Source organism: Solanum stenotomum, chromosome 8 (genome assembly GCF_019186545.1).
Source record: "Solanum stenotomum isolate F172 chromosome 8, ASM1918654v1, whole genome shotgun sequence".
Lineage (NCBI taxonomy): Eukaryota > Viridiplantae > Streptophyta > Magnoliopsida > Solanales > Solanaceae > Solanum > Solanum stenotomum.
Genome location: NC_064289.1, coordinates 53,939,976 through 53,956,975, shown reverse-complemented (window position 1 = coordinate 53,956,975; position 17,000 = coordinate 53,939,976). Strand labels below are relative to the sequence as shown.

General features: G+C 33.3%; 1 protein-coding gene and 1 pseudogene across 3 annotated transcripts in view; both read left to right on the top strand.

Moving 5' to 3' along the window:
- LOC125872748 (probable LRR receptor-like serine/threonine-protein kinase At3g47570) overlaps window positions 1-17,000 on the top strand; it is a 159,053-nt gene that overhangs the window by 52,589 nt on the left and 89,464 nt on the right. Inside the window, exon 1 of one of the 3 annotated variants that reach the window (XM_049553527.1) lies at window positions 2,683-2,875. The exons of the other annotated variants lie outside the window; for them this stretch is intronic. Within the exon in view, the coding sequence (XP_049409484.1) occupies window positions 2,701-2,875 (175 nt within the window). The 5' untranslated portion in view covers window positions 2,683-2,700. Of the gene's footprint in view, window positions 1-2,682; window positions 2,876-17,000 lie in introns of those variants that run through there. 3 annotated transcript variants of the gene reach the window in all.
- Window positions 3,268-4,100, top strand: LOC125872760 (probable LRR receptor-like serine/threonine-protein kinase At3g47570; annotated as a pseudogene).

Below are 17,000 nucleotides of genomic sequence, written 5' to 3'. Positions count from 1 at the left end.
ATTGTTGGACATTAAATACAATAAGATCTCTGTACATAGAGATGTGATTTTTCAGGAGGATGTTTTCCCTTTTGCACGAGTGATGCCACAGACACAGCCACCATTCACTGTTTCTGACTCTCCTTTAGAGTTGGATACTACTCATACTGATACTGCTAGGGATCCTCATATTGAAGACAGTGTTGTGTTGGATAGTGAGGATGTTCAGCATGATAGTGAGATTTCAAAAGATTTCACTCGTGAGAATTCTCCATTACAAGTTGTTTCTGATCAGCCTCCTATTGTGCCTACAGATCCTCCCATGAGAAGGACCACAAGAAGCACTAAAGAGCCTACTTGGATGAAAGATTATACTACTGTTGGCAAGAAGCAAAGTAGTACCAGGCATCCTTTGATTAATTCTCTATGTTATGACAGTTTAACATCATCTTATAGAGGCTATCTAAGTAAAGTGTCTGATTCTGTGGAGCCCAAACACTTCAGACAAGCAGTCAAAGATGATAGATGGATGCATGCCATGAAACAAGAGATACAGGCTCTTGAAGATAACAAAACTTGGATGGTAGTTGATTTACCACCAGGGATGCATACAGTGGGATCTAAATGGGTGTATAAGGTGAAATATAGAGCAAATGGTGAGGTGGAAAGGTTCAAGGCCAGGCTGGTTGCTAAAGGATATAGTCAGCAAGAAGGATTGGACTATCATGATACTTTTTCACCAGTTGCAAAGATGGTAACAGTTAGATGTGTGATTGCTCTAGCAGTGTCTAACGGTTGGAATCTCTATCAAATGGATGTCTACAATGCATTTCTCCAAGGTGATCTAGATGAGGAGGTATATATGGAGATGCCTGAAGGTTTCAGAAAGCCAGGGGAGGCGAAAGTTTGCAAGTTACTTAAGTCATTATATGGGCTTAAACAAGCCTCTAGACAATGGAACTTAAAACTTACTACTGCCTTGTTATCTGCTGGTTTCAATTAGAGTGCACATGATTATTCTCTTTTTACTCTTAAGAAAAATGAAGGACTTGTCATTATCCTAGTTTATGTTGATGATTTATTAATTATAGGCAACAATGCTCAGATGATCACAGAAGCCAAGGAGAATCTACACCAACATTTCAAGTTAAAAGATCTAGGGGAGCTGAGATATTTTTTGGGAATTGAAGTGTTAAGATCCTCTAAGGGTGTTGTTTTGAATCAAAGAAAGTATGTTTTAGAACTTATTTCTGATGCAGGGCTCACGGGTGCTAAACCTGCTCTCACTCCTCTTGAATCAAACCTCAGACTCACCTCAGTGGAAAATGATTTGGTGAATGGGGTTACTGGAGATGAGATCCTTCATGACATCACAGCTTATCAGAGATTAGTTGGAAAGCTTCTTTATGCCAATATCACTAGACCTGACATTAGCTATGCAGTCCAAACTCTCAGTCAGTTCATGCAGTCTCCTAAAAGGTCACATTGGGAAGCAGCTACAAGAGTAGTAAGATACTTGAAGGGAACAGTAGGCCAAGGTGTTTGGTTGCAAGCTAAACCTGCCACTATGTTAACTTGTTGGTGTGACTCTGATTGGGCTAGTTGTCCAAATACTAGAAGGTCTATTACAGGTTATGTGGTGAAGTTTGGTGATTCCTTGGTGTCCTGGAAGTCTAAGAAACAACACACTGTCTCTAGGAGCTCAGCTGAGGCCGAATACAGGAGCATGGCTTCAGCTGTATCTGAGATCACCTGGTTGTTGGGATTATTTACTGAGTTAGGAGTTCCTATTCAGGTGCCTGTGACTCTTTTTAGTGACAGTAAGTCAGTCATTCAGCTTGCAGCTAATCCAGTCTTCCATGAAAGGACTAAGCATATTGAAATTGACTACCATTTTATTAGAGACAAGATCAAAGCAGGGGTAATAGACACTGTACATGTTCCTACTCAACATCAAGTTGCAGACCTTTTGACCAAAGGATTGCCTCAAGCTCAACATTTGCATCTTCTCAGCAAGCTTGGTGTGCTTAATGTCATGCACCCTTCAGCTTGAGGGGGTGTGTTCAAATACAAATTAGTTCATTAGTCAGTTAACTAGTTAACACTGTTAGCTGTTCATTAGTTAGTTAACATTGTTTGCACTAGTTAGTTAACGGATTAGTTGGTTGCTCAACTATGAGCTGTCAATAATTAGTTAGTTTGTTATCTCAATTCCTAGCTATAAAAGCACAAGTTGAGAGTCACACTTTGTATGTTGTTGCAGTTAAACATCAATAAAATTCTCTCCTCTCTTCTTCAGTTTTCTGTCTAGATTCATCAATGAACTAATGAGCTGATTTGCTCACAGTTTTCACAAGATACCTTAATCTAGCTTACAACAATCTGAATTCAAGATTAACGGCAAATTTGGGGAGCCTTCAAGATCTCATAGAATTCAATATTTCATCCAATTCAATAAGTGGTCCGATACCTCTGGAGTTGGGAAATTTAAAGGCAGTGACACTCATTGATTTGTCAAAAAATGAATTTTCTGGTAAAATTCCTAGCACTTTAGGCGGTCTAGCTGAATTGATAAATCTTTCTCTAGCACATAATAGGTTAGATAGGCCTCTTCCAGATTCATTTGGCAAAATGTTGTCACTAGAATACTTGGATTTGTCCTATAACAGTCTTAGTAGTGAAATTCCAAAGTCATTAGAAGCTCTTCTGTATCTCAACTACATGAATTTCTCGTTCAATAAGCTCAGTGGAGAAATTCCGATTGGTGGTCCTTTTGCAAATGTCACTAGTCAATCTTTCTTGTCCAATGATGCACTCTGTGGTGACTATCGGTTTAACGTAAAACCATGTCAAACCAAATCTACAAAGAAGTCAAGAAGAAAAAGAGTGCTTATAGGTTTATACACATTGTTAGGGATGGGATCACTCCTTGTGTTGGTAATTGGATATGTGGTGTTAAGATTGAGAAAGACAAAGAAGAATGCAAGTCAAGCAGATGTGTCTCTGGTGAAAGAACATGAAAGAATTTCCTATTATGAACTTGAACAAGCAACAAAAGGATTCGACGAAAGGAACTTGCTTGGTACTGGGAGTTTTAGCGTGGTCTACAAAGGGATACTTAAGGATGGTACTCTTTTGGCAGCAAAGGTATTCAATGTGCAATTGGAGGGTGCATTCAAAATTTTTGACACGGAATGTGAGATACTCCGGAACCTTCGCCACAGAAATCTGACCAAAGTCATTACAAGTTGTGCCAACCTTGATTTCAAGGCCCTGGTGTTGGAATACATGGCCAATGGGACACTTGATAAATGATTATACTCTCACAACTTGTTCTTGAACTTATTACAGAGATTGGATATAATGATAGATATTGCATCTGCAATGGACTGTCTGCAAAATGGCTACTCAACGCCTGTGGTGCATTGTGACTTGAAGCCAAGTAATGTCTTGCGAGATCAGGAAATGGTTGGTCATGCCAGTGATTTTGGCATTGCGAAATTGCTAGGTGAAGGGGAAGCTTTTGTTCAAACAAGGACAATTGCAACCATTGGATATATTGCCCCAGGTATATTAGAAGTTTCAAAATCTTTCTGATATCGTTCAACTACTCCAAACAATTCTTTTCCCTACATATAGATTAATATTCTCTGTTTTATTATGGTCATTTTTTACCATGATTGTAGAGTATGGACAAGATGGAATAGTATCCATGAGCTGTGATGTTTATAGTTTTGGCATCCTGATGATGGAGACGTTCACAAGAAAGAGGCCAAGTGATGAAATGTTTACTGAAGAATTGAGCATACAACGTTGGGTTAGTAATTCCTTCCCAAGTGGAATTCATAAGGTGGTGGATTACTATTTGGTACAGCCAGGGGATGACCATATTGATGCAAAGATGCAATGTTTGTTATCTATCATGGAATTAGCTTTGAGCTGTACTTTAGTGACACCTGATGCAAGAATTGGCATGAAAGATGCTCTTTCAAAACTGAAAAAGATTAGGCTACAGATTGTCAATAGTCGGCACTAGGTGGAATCAGACCGTCTACTCTTTTGTGTTATTTGATTACTTAAGTGTGTTTAATCAAGGTTGTAGGAAGCAACTAGTTTCTTGATGTATGGAAGTCGAAAATGAGAAATAAATGATTGTTGTGTTGCCAATCATGTTAATCAAGATTTATTACAGATATTTCTACCAAACTTTGAAAGTGTTTCTTTAATTCTTTATTCTCCAAAATCATGTTAATCAAGTTTTATTACAGTTTTCCACTGAAAATTTTGTTTATTTTATTTTACTAGAAAGAGGTACTGGACAAAAGAGAGATTTATAAATTTCTAGTCTTTGATTCTTAATCGGAGGTTTATTTTATTCTTTTTCTTGATAGGTTTTCTTAACGTAACATTTATTAAGGCTTTTCATGGAGGTTTGATTGAGGATGATTTTGGGCCTCGGTTTAATTGCACTTAATGAAGATATGAATCTAGGTCTAAATTTGAATGGTTCACACCTTAGGCCATTAAGTGTATTTGTTTACGTTTAAGATTTAAGCACTTATTTGGTCTGAGTATGTCTTAATCATTAGCATCATCAAAAAAGTCTTAATATCATTAGGAGGTATTTTTGTGTGGAACTTTTCACCATCACTCTGTCCACAACTACAAGCTACCATCATTAACCACCTTTGTTATTACAACTACCACTACTGCCCGTCGCTATCATATCTATCACCTCCGTTATTATAATTATGTCTACTTTCAACACCACCACCACTACCGTAATCCTTGTCCCCAATGTCACTTGTGAACACTCAAAATTGGAAGGCATAGATGTCAGTTGAGACCAAGTTAAAAGACGTGTTTATGTATAGTGCCTTTATTTTTCTTGCGTAGAAAACAGATGTGCAAAGCATGTAATATTCAATAGGATGAACAAGTTTTTTCCAAGTTATAAATGCCAAAAGAAAGGACATCCAAATTGACATCTTATAAAGGCAATAGAATTCCAAGTTGTTGGTTTACTTTGACATTTTCTTCCTCTGTCTTCATTTTCTTGGACTCATCAGCAATTATCTTGACAAATTGACTACCAAAAACAGTAAAAGATTGTAATTTTGTGACATATTTAACTAATAATGTGTATATACATGAGTCGAGCCAAAGGCAGCGGTTGACCTGCATCCTATACTTGCATTTGCATTGGACTACTGGTGAGTATTCAGTGAGTTGGAAAAAAAATGATACATAAACCTATTACTAGTAAAATTTGGGGACCAAAACCATTGCTTCACGGACTTCACCTTTGAGCCAGTTCTGTGTGGAATTTGAAGATTTCCGTAAATTAAGTCAGGTTATTGAGTCTGGCGTTTCCCCATAGGAAGGATCGAAGAAATGTTGAAGAGGTTTTGAATTAAAACTTTCATCAAGATTAATGAATATGTCTTGAACATATCTTCTAAATTGATGTGTAACAAAGAATGCTAATTTGTACTATGTAAATACGTCAACATCTCTATCGACCCAAAAAAAAAAGATGTCTTGTTGAAACAACCTCTTACATTGAACTTAAATATATATGGCAAGACTAAACTGTTTCCAGTTTCTTTACATTAAGTGGTTTCATTTTCCGCCCCAATTAAGTCCCCCACAGAAGTGAAATAGACAGAGACCTGGTCACATTACAACTATTGGTACTCAAAATTGACTCATAACTCCAAAAACTAACAAAAAATGCAAATATATTGTCTCACTACTTATAAACTATGAAACTTTCGAGAATCTTAATAGCTTAGTAGGTTGGCTGTCTAAAGTCCCACCTAATTGGTGAGGGTTCGATTCCCCACATTGTAATCTCCTCCCCACAAAAAAAAAAAACTATGGAAACTTTCTTCGTATAGATAATTAGAAATTGTTTGATTTAGTTAATAATTAATGATGAGATTTCTATAAGAAGGAAACTTAATTTCATCACTTCATTACATGTTGACTGAGTACTCTCCCAAGAAAGGAAACACACATTACACATTACACATTACACATTCAATATCTTCACCCTCAGTGATGCAAACTGGATTTTTATATATATCTGAATTTTTTTATATGTTTACACTTTTTTTTGTTTTTAATTTTATATTTTTTCTAATTTTAAAAGACTGAAAGTTTCACTTTCAAATTTTATTGAATATTAAAGGTGGCCACATTTAATTTCATTCATCATCAATCATACTAATTTCTTTACTTCCTTACCTTTATTTACACTCATTTATATCATTTCCTTAAGCAATTCTTTTACTCTTTTTTTTTTATTACTTTTTAAATTTATTTAATATAAGAAATTAGTTATTCTAACTTGGTAAGAATTGCATATATATATTTTATGAAATTTTCTTTATATTTTATAAAATTTAGATCATTTTTGTGCTAAAGATTCATACTTATACGTATTAAAAAAAAAAAAATTAGAAATGGATGACACCCTTCTTAATTCAAATATTTATATATTGTTTGTCAAATGTTTTTTTTTTACATTTTCTCTTATATTTTCTTAAAATAATTGCTAAAAATTAAATCTGGATTTTTTTTTTTTCTAATTTTTTTTTTTTTTTGTGTTTTTCCTAATTTTTAAAAGAGAAACCTTAAAATTGTATAGAATATCAAATATGATCATATTTAAATTCTTTAATCATTGATGGTATTAATTTTTTAAATTTTCTTTTCTTAATCTCATCATTAATGTTATTCATATCATTTTCTCAAATCACTTATTTCCTTTCTTTGTTCTTTGTACTTTTTATTTATTTATTTCAAAATTTAATTATTATAACTTTATAAGGATTGCATTTTTTTACATAAATAAAATTTGATTTGCCGTTTATTTCTAATTCCCTTTTTTCTCCCTTAACTATCTTTAATTAAAGTTTGTTTTATTTTCTTTTATATATCTTTACTTGAAGATTGTTTTCTTTTCTTTAATATATATTTAATTAAAATTTATACTCTTAGAATAAAAAGTTAATTGTTATAACTTTATAAGAATTGTATTTTTTTCATATATAAATAGAATTTGATTTGTCATTTATTTCTAATTCCATTTTTTTAGTTTTCTTTTTCTTAAAAATATATTTTCCTTATCTATCTTTAATTAAAATTTGTTTTATTTTCTTTTATATATCTTTAATTCTTTAATTGAAGTTTGTTTTATATAATTTAAATAATATATCTTCAATTAAAGTTTATGTTCTTAGAATAATATATATAGTTTTTATTTCTTTTTAAATTTTATATTTATTTTTAATTTTTTTAAGACTGAAAATTTCGCATTCAAGTTTTAAAGCACGTGTCCAGAAAGTAGTTATAGAAAAGGAAGGATGAGTGACAAAATAGAATTATTAAATATTAAGTAAAGACAAAATGAGAAAAGGAAAAAAAAAAATGAGATTATACTCGCACCAAATCGGTTGAGACTTTTCATCATTTTAATTATATTTCTCAGATGAAAAGTAATGATACAGACTTATGTACATTTCTAAGAGATATTTGAAGAAAATTTGGGAAAACATCAACGGCTGTTAGCTTATATTTTGAGTGTTTGTGGATGGCAAGGTAGAGAAGACTTTGACTGTTGACACTCTTTAAGTCTAAACCAAAAACACTCTTAACCAATGAATTTGATGTGATTAAATAGGTCTTCTAACATCATTGCTTTGCATTATCAATTCTTCTTGCCATAGTTATGGGCACAAGTTATATTCTCCTCTTTGCTCAACTTTCACTTTTCACTCTGCTTCTTAACCATACATCACTTGCTAATATTAGCACTGATGGAGTTGCTCTTCTTGCACTTAAATCACACATTTCTTCTCATCCTAACAACATCTTAGCAAGCAACTGGTCTTCTTCAACCCCGGTTTGCAGCTGGATTGGAATCACTTGCAGCTCCCGCCACCATCGAGTCACTGCTTTAGACATTTCTAGCATGCAACTTCATGGTACCATTCCTGCACACCTTGGAAACCTCTCATTTCTTGTTTCCCTCAACATCAGTAATAACGCTTTTCATGGAGATTTGCCACAAGAGTTGGCTCGTTTGCAGAGGTTGAAAGTGATTGATGTCACAAGCAATAACTTCACCGGAGAAATTCCGTCATTTTTAAGTTTGTTACCAAATTTATACATTATGTACCTCTGGAGAAACCAATTTTCAGGTAAAATTCCATCCTCCCTTTCCAATCTGACAAAACTGCAAGTGTTGTCAATACAGAACAATTTTCTCCAAGGAGAGATCCCTCAGGAACTCGGTCATCTTCGTTGCCTGAGTATCCTAGACCTGCAATATTATGGACTTACAGGCTCTGTACCATCATCAATCTTTAACATTACTACAATGCAAGTAATTGCTCTTACGGGCAACAATCTTACTGGAAAGCTTTCAAAAACTGTATGTGACCATCTTCCAAACTTGAAATGGCTTTACCTCTCAAAGAACTCCTTAGATGGAGTTATTCCACCAAACCTTGAGAAATGCCGAAAATTTCAAATATTGTCATTGTCTTACAATGAGTTTATTGGAATTGTACCAAGAGAGCTGGCCAACTTAATAGCTCTTACAGAATTATATCTCGGAGCTCTGCATTTGGAAGGTAGTATGATATTTCTTTACAAGAAAAATGAAAATTTTCATCCTTTTCCCTCTTCCGCTAAACTGGTAACTCATATACTTCCTGAAATTGACAGGAGAGATCCCTCGAGAAATCAGTGATCTTCGTTACTTGGCTATCCTAGATCTGCAATTTAATCAACTTAGTGGCTCTATACCACCATCAATCTTCAACATTACCACAATGCAAATCATTGATCTTACTGACAATAATCTTACTGGTAAGCTTCCAACAACCATATGTGACCATCTTCCAAACTTGGAAGGGCTTCACCTCACAAGCAACTCCCTAGATGGAGTTATTCCACCAAGCCTTGAGAAATGCAGAAAGCTTCAAGTCTTGGCATTGTCGCTCAATGAGTTTATAGGCACTATACCAAGAGAGATAGCCAACTTAGCAGCTCTTACAGAATTATATCTCGGAGCTCTGCATTTGGAAGGTAGTATGATATTTCTTTACAAGAAAAATGAAAATTTTCTTCCTTTCGGAGCTCTGCATATGGTAACTCATAAGAAACTTCAGGTATTGGTATTATCACGGAATGAGCTTACTGGCTCTATCCCTGACAGCATTTTCAACATGTCAGCACTGCAGACGATAAATTTTGGACTAAACAAGCTTTCAGGTACTCTACCTTCAGATTTAGGTCGTGGAATGCCCAACCTAGAAACATTTCTTTGTGCAGAAAATAATCTAAGTGGTTTTATCTCTGCTTCAATCTCAAATTCCTCAAGACTCACAAAGTTTGAACTCTCAGGAAACAGTTTCACAGGTCCAATTCCTAAATCACTTGGTAACTTAGAATACCTTGAGATTCTTAACTTGCAGGGGAATAATTTTATCAGCGATCCATCATTGAGCTTCCTTACATCATTAACAAACTGTAGGAAACTAACAGTACTCCGGTTTTATGAGAATGCATTGTATGGGGCTTTATCACCGTCTGTTGGTAATTTTTCACACTCGCTGCATAATTTTCAAGGAAATGGCTGTAAGCTAAATGGCGTCATTCCTCGAGAAATTGGTAATCTTACTGGAGTGACAAGGATTGATCTGTATAACAATGAGTTGACCGGACATATTCCAAATACTGTCCAAGACATGTTGAACCTCCAAGAATTTTATCTACAAAGCAACGAGATTGAAGGAACCATACCAAATGTTATATGCAGTTCAAAGAATCTTGGTGCATTAGACTTGTCAGGAAATCATTTTTCTGGTTCAGTGCCCTCATGCTTAGGGAATGTAACTAGTTTGAGGAAACTTAATCTAGCTTACAACAGGCTGAATTCTAGATTACCTGCAAACTTGGGGAACCTTCAAGACCTTATAGAATTCAATGTTTCATCCAATTCATTAAGTGATCATATTCCTCTGGAGTTGGGAAATATAAAGGCAGTGACACTAATTGATTTGTCAAAAAATGATTTTTCTGGTAAAATTCCTAGCACTCTAGAGGGTCTAGCTGAATTGACTAATCTTTCCCTGGCACATAATAGACTAGAAGGGCCCGTTCCAGATTCATTTAAAAAACTGTTGGCATTGGAATTCTTGGATTTGTCCTATAACAATCTTAGTGGTGAAATTCCAAAGTCATTAGAAGCTCTAGTGTATCTCAAATCCATGAATTTCTCATTCAATAACCTCAGTGGAGAAATTCCCATTAGCGGTCCTTTTGCAAGTGTCACTAGTCAATCTTTCTTGTCCAATTATGCACTCTGTGGTGACTCCCGGTTTAACGTAAAACCATGTCAAACCAAATCTACAAAGAAGTCGAGAAGAAAAAGAGTGCTTATAGGTTTATATACGCTGTTAGGGATTGTGTCACTCCTTGTGTTGGTAGTTGGATATGTGGTGTTAAGATTGAGAAAGACAAAGAAGAATGCAAGTCAAGCAGATGTGTGTCTGGTAAAAGAACATGAAAGAATTTCCTATTATGAACTTGAACATGCAACAGAAGGATTCGACGAAAGCAACTTGCTTGGTACAGGGAGTTTTAGCATGGTCTACAAAGGGATACTTAAGGATGGTACTCTTTTGGCAGCAAAGGTATTCAATGTGCAATTGGAGGGTGCATTCAAAAGTTTTGACACGGAATGTGAGATACTCCGCAACCTTCGCCACAGAAATCTGACCAAAGTTATTACAAGTTGTGCAAACCTTGATTTCAAGGCCCTGGTGTTGGAATACATGCCCAATGGGACACTTGATAAATGGTTATACTCCCACAACTTGTTCTTGAACTTATTACAGAGATTGGATATAATGATAGATGTTGCATCTGCAATTGACTATCTCCACAATGGCTATACAACGCCTGTGGTTCATTGTGACTTGAAGCCAAGTAATGTCTTGCTAGATCAGGAAATGGTTGGTCATGTCAGTGATTTTGGCATTGCGAAATTGCTAGGTGAAGGGGAGGCTTCTGTTCAAACAAGGACAATTTCAACCATTGGTTATATTGCTCCAGGTATATTAGAACTTCTTAAAGTTTTTCTTGTTTCTCATTTCAGTTTTGGCTTATTCCATTTTAACTAGGAAGCTTTTATGATAATTTTTTAAAAATAATCGTAGAGTATGGACAAGATGGAATAGTATCCACGAGTTGTGATGTTTATAGTTTTGGCATCCTGATGATGGGGACATTCACAAGAAAAAAACCAAGTGATGACACATTTACCAGTGAAAGGAGCATACAGTGTTGGGTTAGTGATTCCTTTCTGAGTGAAATTCATAAGGTGGTGGATTCTAATTTGGTACAGCCAGGAGATGAAAAAATTGATGCAAAGATGCAATGTTTGTTATCTATCGTGAAATTAGCTTTGAATTGCACTTTAGTAACACCTGATGCAAGAATTAGCATGAAAGATGCTCTTTCAAATCTGAAAAAGATTAGGCTACAGCTTGTCAATTGTCGGCACTAGGTAGAATCAGACCGTCTACTCCTTTGTGTTATTTGATTACTTAAGTGTGTTTAATCAAGGTTGTAGGAAGCAACTAGTTTCTTGATGCATGTGTTGATGTATGGAAGTCGAAAATAAGAAATAAATGATGTTAATCTTTCTACCAAACTTTGAATGTGTTTCTTCAATTCTTTATTCTCCAAAATCATGTTGATCAAGTTTTATTACAGTTTTCAACTGAAAATTTTGTTTATTTTATTTTACTAGAGAGAGATACTGGACAAAACAGTCTTAAAACAAACTGGAACAACAAAGAAAAACAACAGAATGCAGGACATTCAGTATTCACTTTTGCAAGAAATTGCAGGAAAGAGAGATTTATAAATTTCTAGTCTTTGATTCTTAATCGGAGGTTTATTTTATTCTTTTTCTTGATAGGTTTTCTTAACGTAACATTTATTAAGGCTTTTCATGGAGGTTTGATTGAGGATGATTTTGGGCCTCGGTTTAATTGCACTTAATGAAGATATGAATCTAGGTCTAAATTTGAATGGTTCACACCTTAGGCCATTAAGTGTATTTGTTTACGTTTAAGATTTAAGCACTTATTTGGTCTGAGTAGGTCTTAATCATTAACATCATCAAAAAAGTCTTAATATCATTAGGAGGTATTTTTGTGTGGAAATTTTTACCATCACTCTGTCCACAACTACAAGCTACCATCATTAACCACCTTTGTTATTACAACTACTACTACTGTCAGTCGCTATCATATCTATCACCTCCGTTATTATAATTACGTCCACTTTATCCACCACCACCACTACCGTTGTCCCCAATGTCACTTGTAATTTTGTGAAATATTTAACTAATAATGTGTATACACAGAAGTAGGCAGCGGTTGACCTGCATCATATACTTGCATTTGCATTGGACTACTGGTGAGTATTCAAGGAGTTGGGAAAAAAATGATACATAAACCTATTACTAGTAAAATTTGGGGACCAAAACCATTGCTTCGCGGACTTCACCTATGAGCCGGCTCTGTGTGGAATTTGAAGATTTCCGTATAAAGAAAGTCAGGGTATTGAGTCCGGAGTTTCCCCATAGGAAGGATCGAAGAAATGTTGAAGAGGTTTTAAAATTAAAACTTTCATCAAGATTAATGAATTTGTGTTGAACATATCTTCTAAATTAATGTGTAACAAAGAATGCTAATTTGTACTATGTAAATACGTCAACATCTCTATCGACCCAAAAAAAAAAGACCTCTTACATTGAACTTAAATACATATGTCAAGACTAAACTGTTTCCAGTTTCTTTACATTAAGCCTCCACAGAAGAAAAATAGGCAAAGACCTGGTCACATTACAACTATTGGTACTCAAAATTGACTCATAACTCCAAAAAATGTAATATATTGTCTCACTACTTATAAACTATGAAACTTTCGAGAATCTTAATAGCTTAGTAGGTTGGCTGTCTAAAGTCCCACCTAATTGGTGAGGGTTCGATTCCCCACATTGTAATCTCCTCCCCACAAAAAAAAAAAACTATGGAAACTTTCTTCGTATAGATAATTAGAAATTGTTTGATTTAGTTAATAATTAATGATGAGATTTCTATAAGAAGGATACTTAATTTCATCACTTCATTACGTGTTGACTGAGGACTCTCCCAAGAAAGCAAACACACATTACACATCACACATTCAATATCTTCACCCTCAGTGATGCAAACTGGATTGAAATCACTTGTGGCTCTTATAAAAAGAAGGATAAGTGGTTCATAGACGAGAAGAATTGTTTGGAGAGAGAATCAATTTATTTATGGAAATCATATTAAATTAGGAGGAGAATATTAAGGTGAAATGTATATTCTAATTCCTTTTTTTTCTTCTTAAAAACGTATTTTTGTTCTCTTTTAGTTTTCCTTTTCTATCTTTAATTAAAGTTTGTTTTATTTTCTTTTATATATCTTTAACTAGTAAAATTACTCGCGCTTTGAGCGGGAATTTAATATCACAGAATTTATAAAATAATACTTAAAACTTATCGATCATTAAAACTAAAACACTATATTATCTTACATACAAGATTACACAGTAACAAACATTAATAATGTAAAGGAAAATGAATTTTATTACTTCTTATCATTTATCCTTAAGGGATAAGTCATAAGTACCCCCAGACTATGACCGAAATTCCAGAGACACACCTAAACTTAACTACGATCCTATTACCCCCCTGAACTCATTTTTTTCGTATTTTTGAGCACCTTTTGTGCTGATGTGGCACCTTCAACCACCCAAGTTGGTTGTGTTTGCACACACTCTCCCCGCCACGTGTGTAAATATTATTTTTTTTAATTAAAAAAAAAGTTAAGAACTTTTTTTTAAAAATCTAAATTTTTTTAAAAAAAATATTCTTATTTTTTAACTTGTTTTTAAATTAAGTTAATACACATTTTTTTACATTGTAACAAAATTTTTTTTTACCTACATTCATTGTTTTTCTCTTTTATTTTTCTATTGATTTTATTTTCTTTGTCTTTCATTTTTATTTGATTTCAAATGTCTTTTATTTAAAATAAGTTAATTTTGAACGGATATCAAAATAAGTGAAGAAAATCAAATAAAACATAATAAAAAAAACATTAAAATTAAAGGACACTTTTAAATTATTTTTAAAAAAGATACACATAATTTTTTAAAAATAATTAAAATTGAAAATATAATAAATTAAATAAAAAAGTTTAAAGTGAAATTAAATTAAAATAAATATTTTACAAAGAAAGAAATAAAAATAATTAAATATATATAAGTTTTATTATCAATAAATATGTGTACTAACTAATTATAAAGTTACCAATAAAAAAATGACATGTGTCCAATTTGTACACTCATCACGTGCCTTCAAGAAAGTGTGCACACTCTGTATGTCATGTCAGCGTTTGTGATGTATTTATTCCATTTTAAATTAGTTTAGGGGGTAATAGGACCCTAATTAAGTTTAGGTGTGTCACTGAGATTTCGGTCATAATCTAGGGGATACTTATGCCTTGTCCCATATATTTATTGTTTGTCAAATGTTTTTTTTTTACATTTTCTCTTATATTTTCTTAAAATAATTGCTTAAAATTAAATCTGGAAGTTTGTGTATTTATTTTTCTAATTTTTATTTTTGTGTTTTTCCTATTTTTTAAAAGAGAAATAGAATATTAAATATGATCATATTTAAATTCTTTAATCATTGATGCTATTAATTTTTTAAATTTTCTTTTCTTAATCTCATCATTAATGTTATTCATATCATTTTCTCAAATCACTTATTTCCTTTCTTTGTTCTTTGTACTTTTTATTTATTTATTTCAAAATTTAATTATTATAACTTTATAAGGATTGCATTTTTTTACATAAATAAAATTTGATTTGCCGTTTATTTCTAATTCCCTTTTTTCTCCCTTAACTATCTTTAATTAAAGTTTGTTTTATTTTCTTTTATATATCTTTACTTGAAGATTGTTTTCTTTTCTTTAATATATATTTAATTAAAATTTATACTCTTAGAATAAAAAGTTAATTGTTATAACTTTATAAGAATTGTATTTTTTTCATATATAAATAGAATTTGATTTGTCATTTATTTCTAATTCCATTTTTTTAGTTTTCTTTTTCTTAAAAATATATTTTCCTTATCTATCTTTAATTAAAATTTGTTTTATTTTCTTTTATATATCTTTAATTCTTTAATTGAAGTTTGTTTTATATAATTTAAATAATATATCTTCAATTAAAGTTTATGTTCTTAGAATAATATATATAGTTTTTATTTCTTTTTAAATTTTATATTTATTTTTAATTTTTTTAAGACTGAAAATTTCGCATTCAAGTTTTAAAGCACGTGTCCAGAAAGTAGTTATAGAAAAGGAAGGATGAGTGACAAAATAGAATTATTAAATATTAAGTAAAGACAAAATGAGAAAAGGAAAAAAAAAAATGAGATTATACTCGCACCAAATCGGTTGAGACTTTTCATCATTTTAATTATATTTCTCAGATGAAAAGTAATGATACAGACTTATGTACATTTCTAAGAGATATTTGAAGAAAATTTGGGAAAACATCAACGGCTGTTAGCTTATATTTTGAGTGTTTGTGGATGGCAAGGTAGAGAAGACTTTGACTGTTGACACTCTTTAAGTCTAAACCAAAAACACTCTTAACCAATGAATTTGATGTGATTAAATAGGTCTTCTAACATCATTGCTTTGCATTATCAATTCTTCTTGCCATAGTTATGGGCACAAGTTATATTCTCCTCTTTGCTCAACTTTCACTTTTCACTCTGCTTCTTAACCATACATCACTTGCTAATATTAGCACTGATGGAGTTGCTCTTCTTGCACTTAAATCACACATTTCTTCTCATCCTAACAACATCTTAGCAAGCAACTGGTCTTCTTCAACCCCGGTTTGCAGCTGGATTGGAATCACTTGCAGCTCCCGCCACCATCGAGTCACTGCTTTAGACATTTCTAGCATGCAACTTCATGGTACCATTCCTCCACACCTTGGAAACCTCTCATTTCTTGTCTCCCTCAACATAAGTTACAACGCTTTTCATGGAGATTTGCCACAAGAGTTGGCTCGTTTGCAGAGGTTGAAAGTGATTGATGTCGCAAGCAATAACTTCACCGGAGCCATTCCATCATTTTTAAGTTTGTTACCGAATCTATGCTTTGTGTACCTATCGAGCAACCAATTTTCGGGGAAAATTCCAACTTCCCTTTCCAATCTAACAAAGCTGAAAGAGTTGAAATTGCGGAGAAATCTTTTAGAGGGAGAGATCCCTCGAGAAATCAGTAATCTTCGTAACTTGACTATCCTAGATCTGCAATATAATCAACTTAGTGGCTCTATACCACCATCAATCTTTAACATTACCACAATGCAAATCATTGTTCTTAACGATAACAATCTTACTGGAAAGCTTCCAATAACTCTATGCGACCATCTTCCATACTTGAATGGGCTTCACCTCTCAAGCAACTCCCTAGGTGGAGTTATTCCACCAAACCTGGAGAAATGCCGAAAACTTCAAATTTTGTCATTGTCTTTCAATGAGTTTATTGGAATTGTACCAAGAGAGCTGGCAAACTTAACAGCTCTTACACAATTATATCTCGGAGTTCTGCATTTGGAAGGTAATATGATATTTCATTACAAGAAAAATGAAAATTTTCTTCCTTTTCTCTCTTCCGCTAAACTGGTAGCTCATATATTTCCCCCAATTGACAGGAGAGATACCAATGGAGCTAGGTAATCTTAAGAAACTTCAGGTATTGGATTTATCACAGAATGAGCTAACTGGCTCTATCCCTGACAGCATTTTCAACATGTCAGCACTGCAGACGATATATTTTGGACAAAACAAGCTTTCAGGTACTCTACCTTCA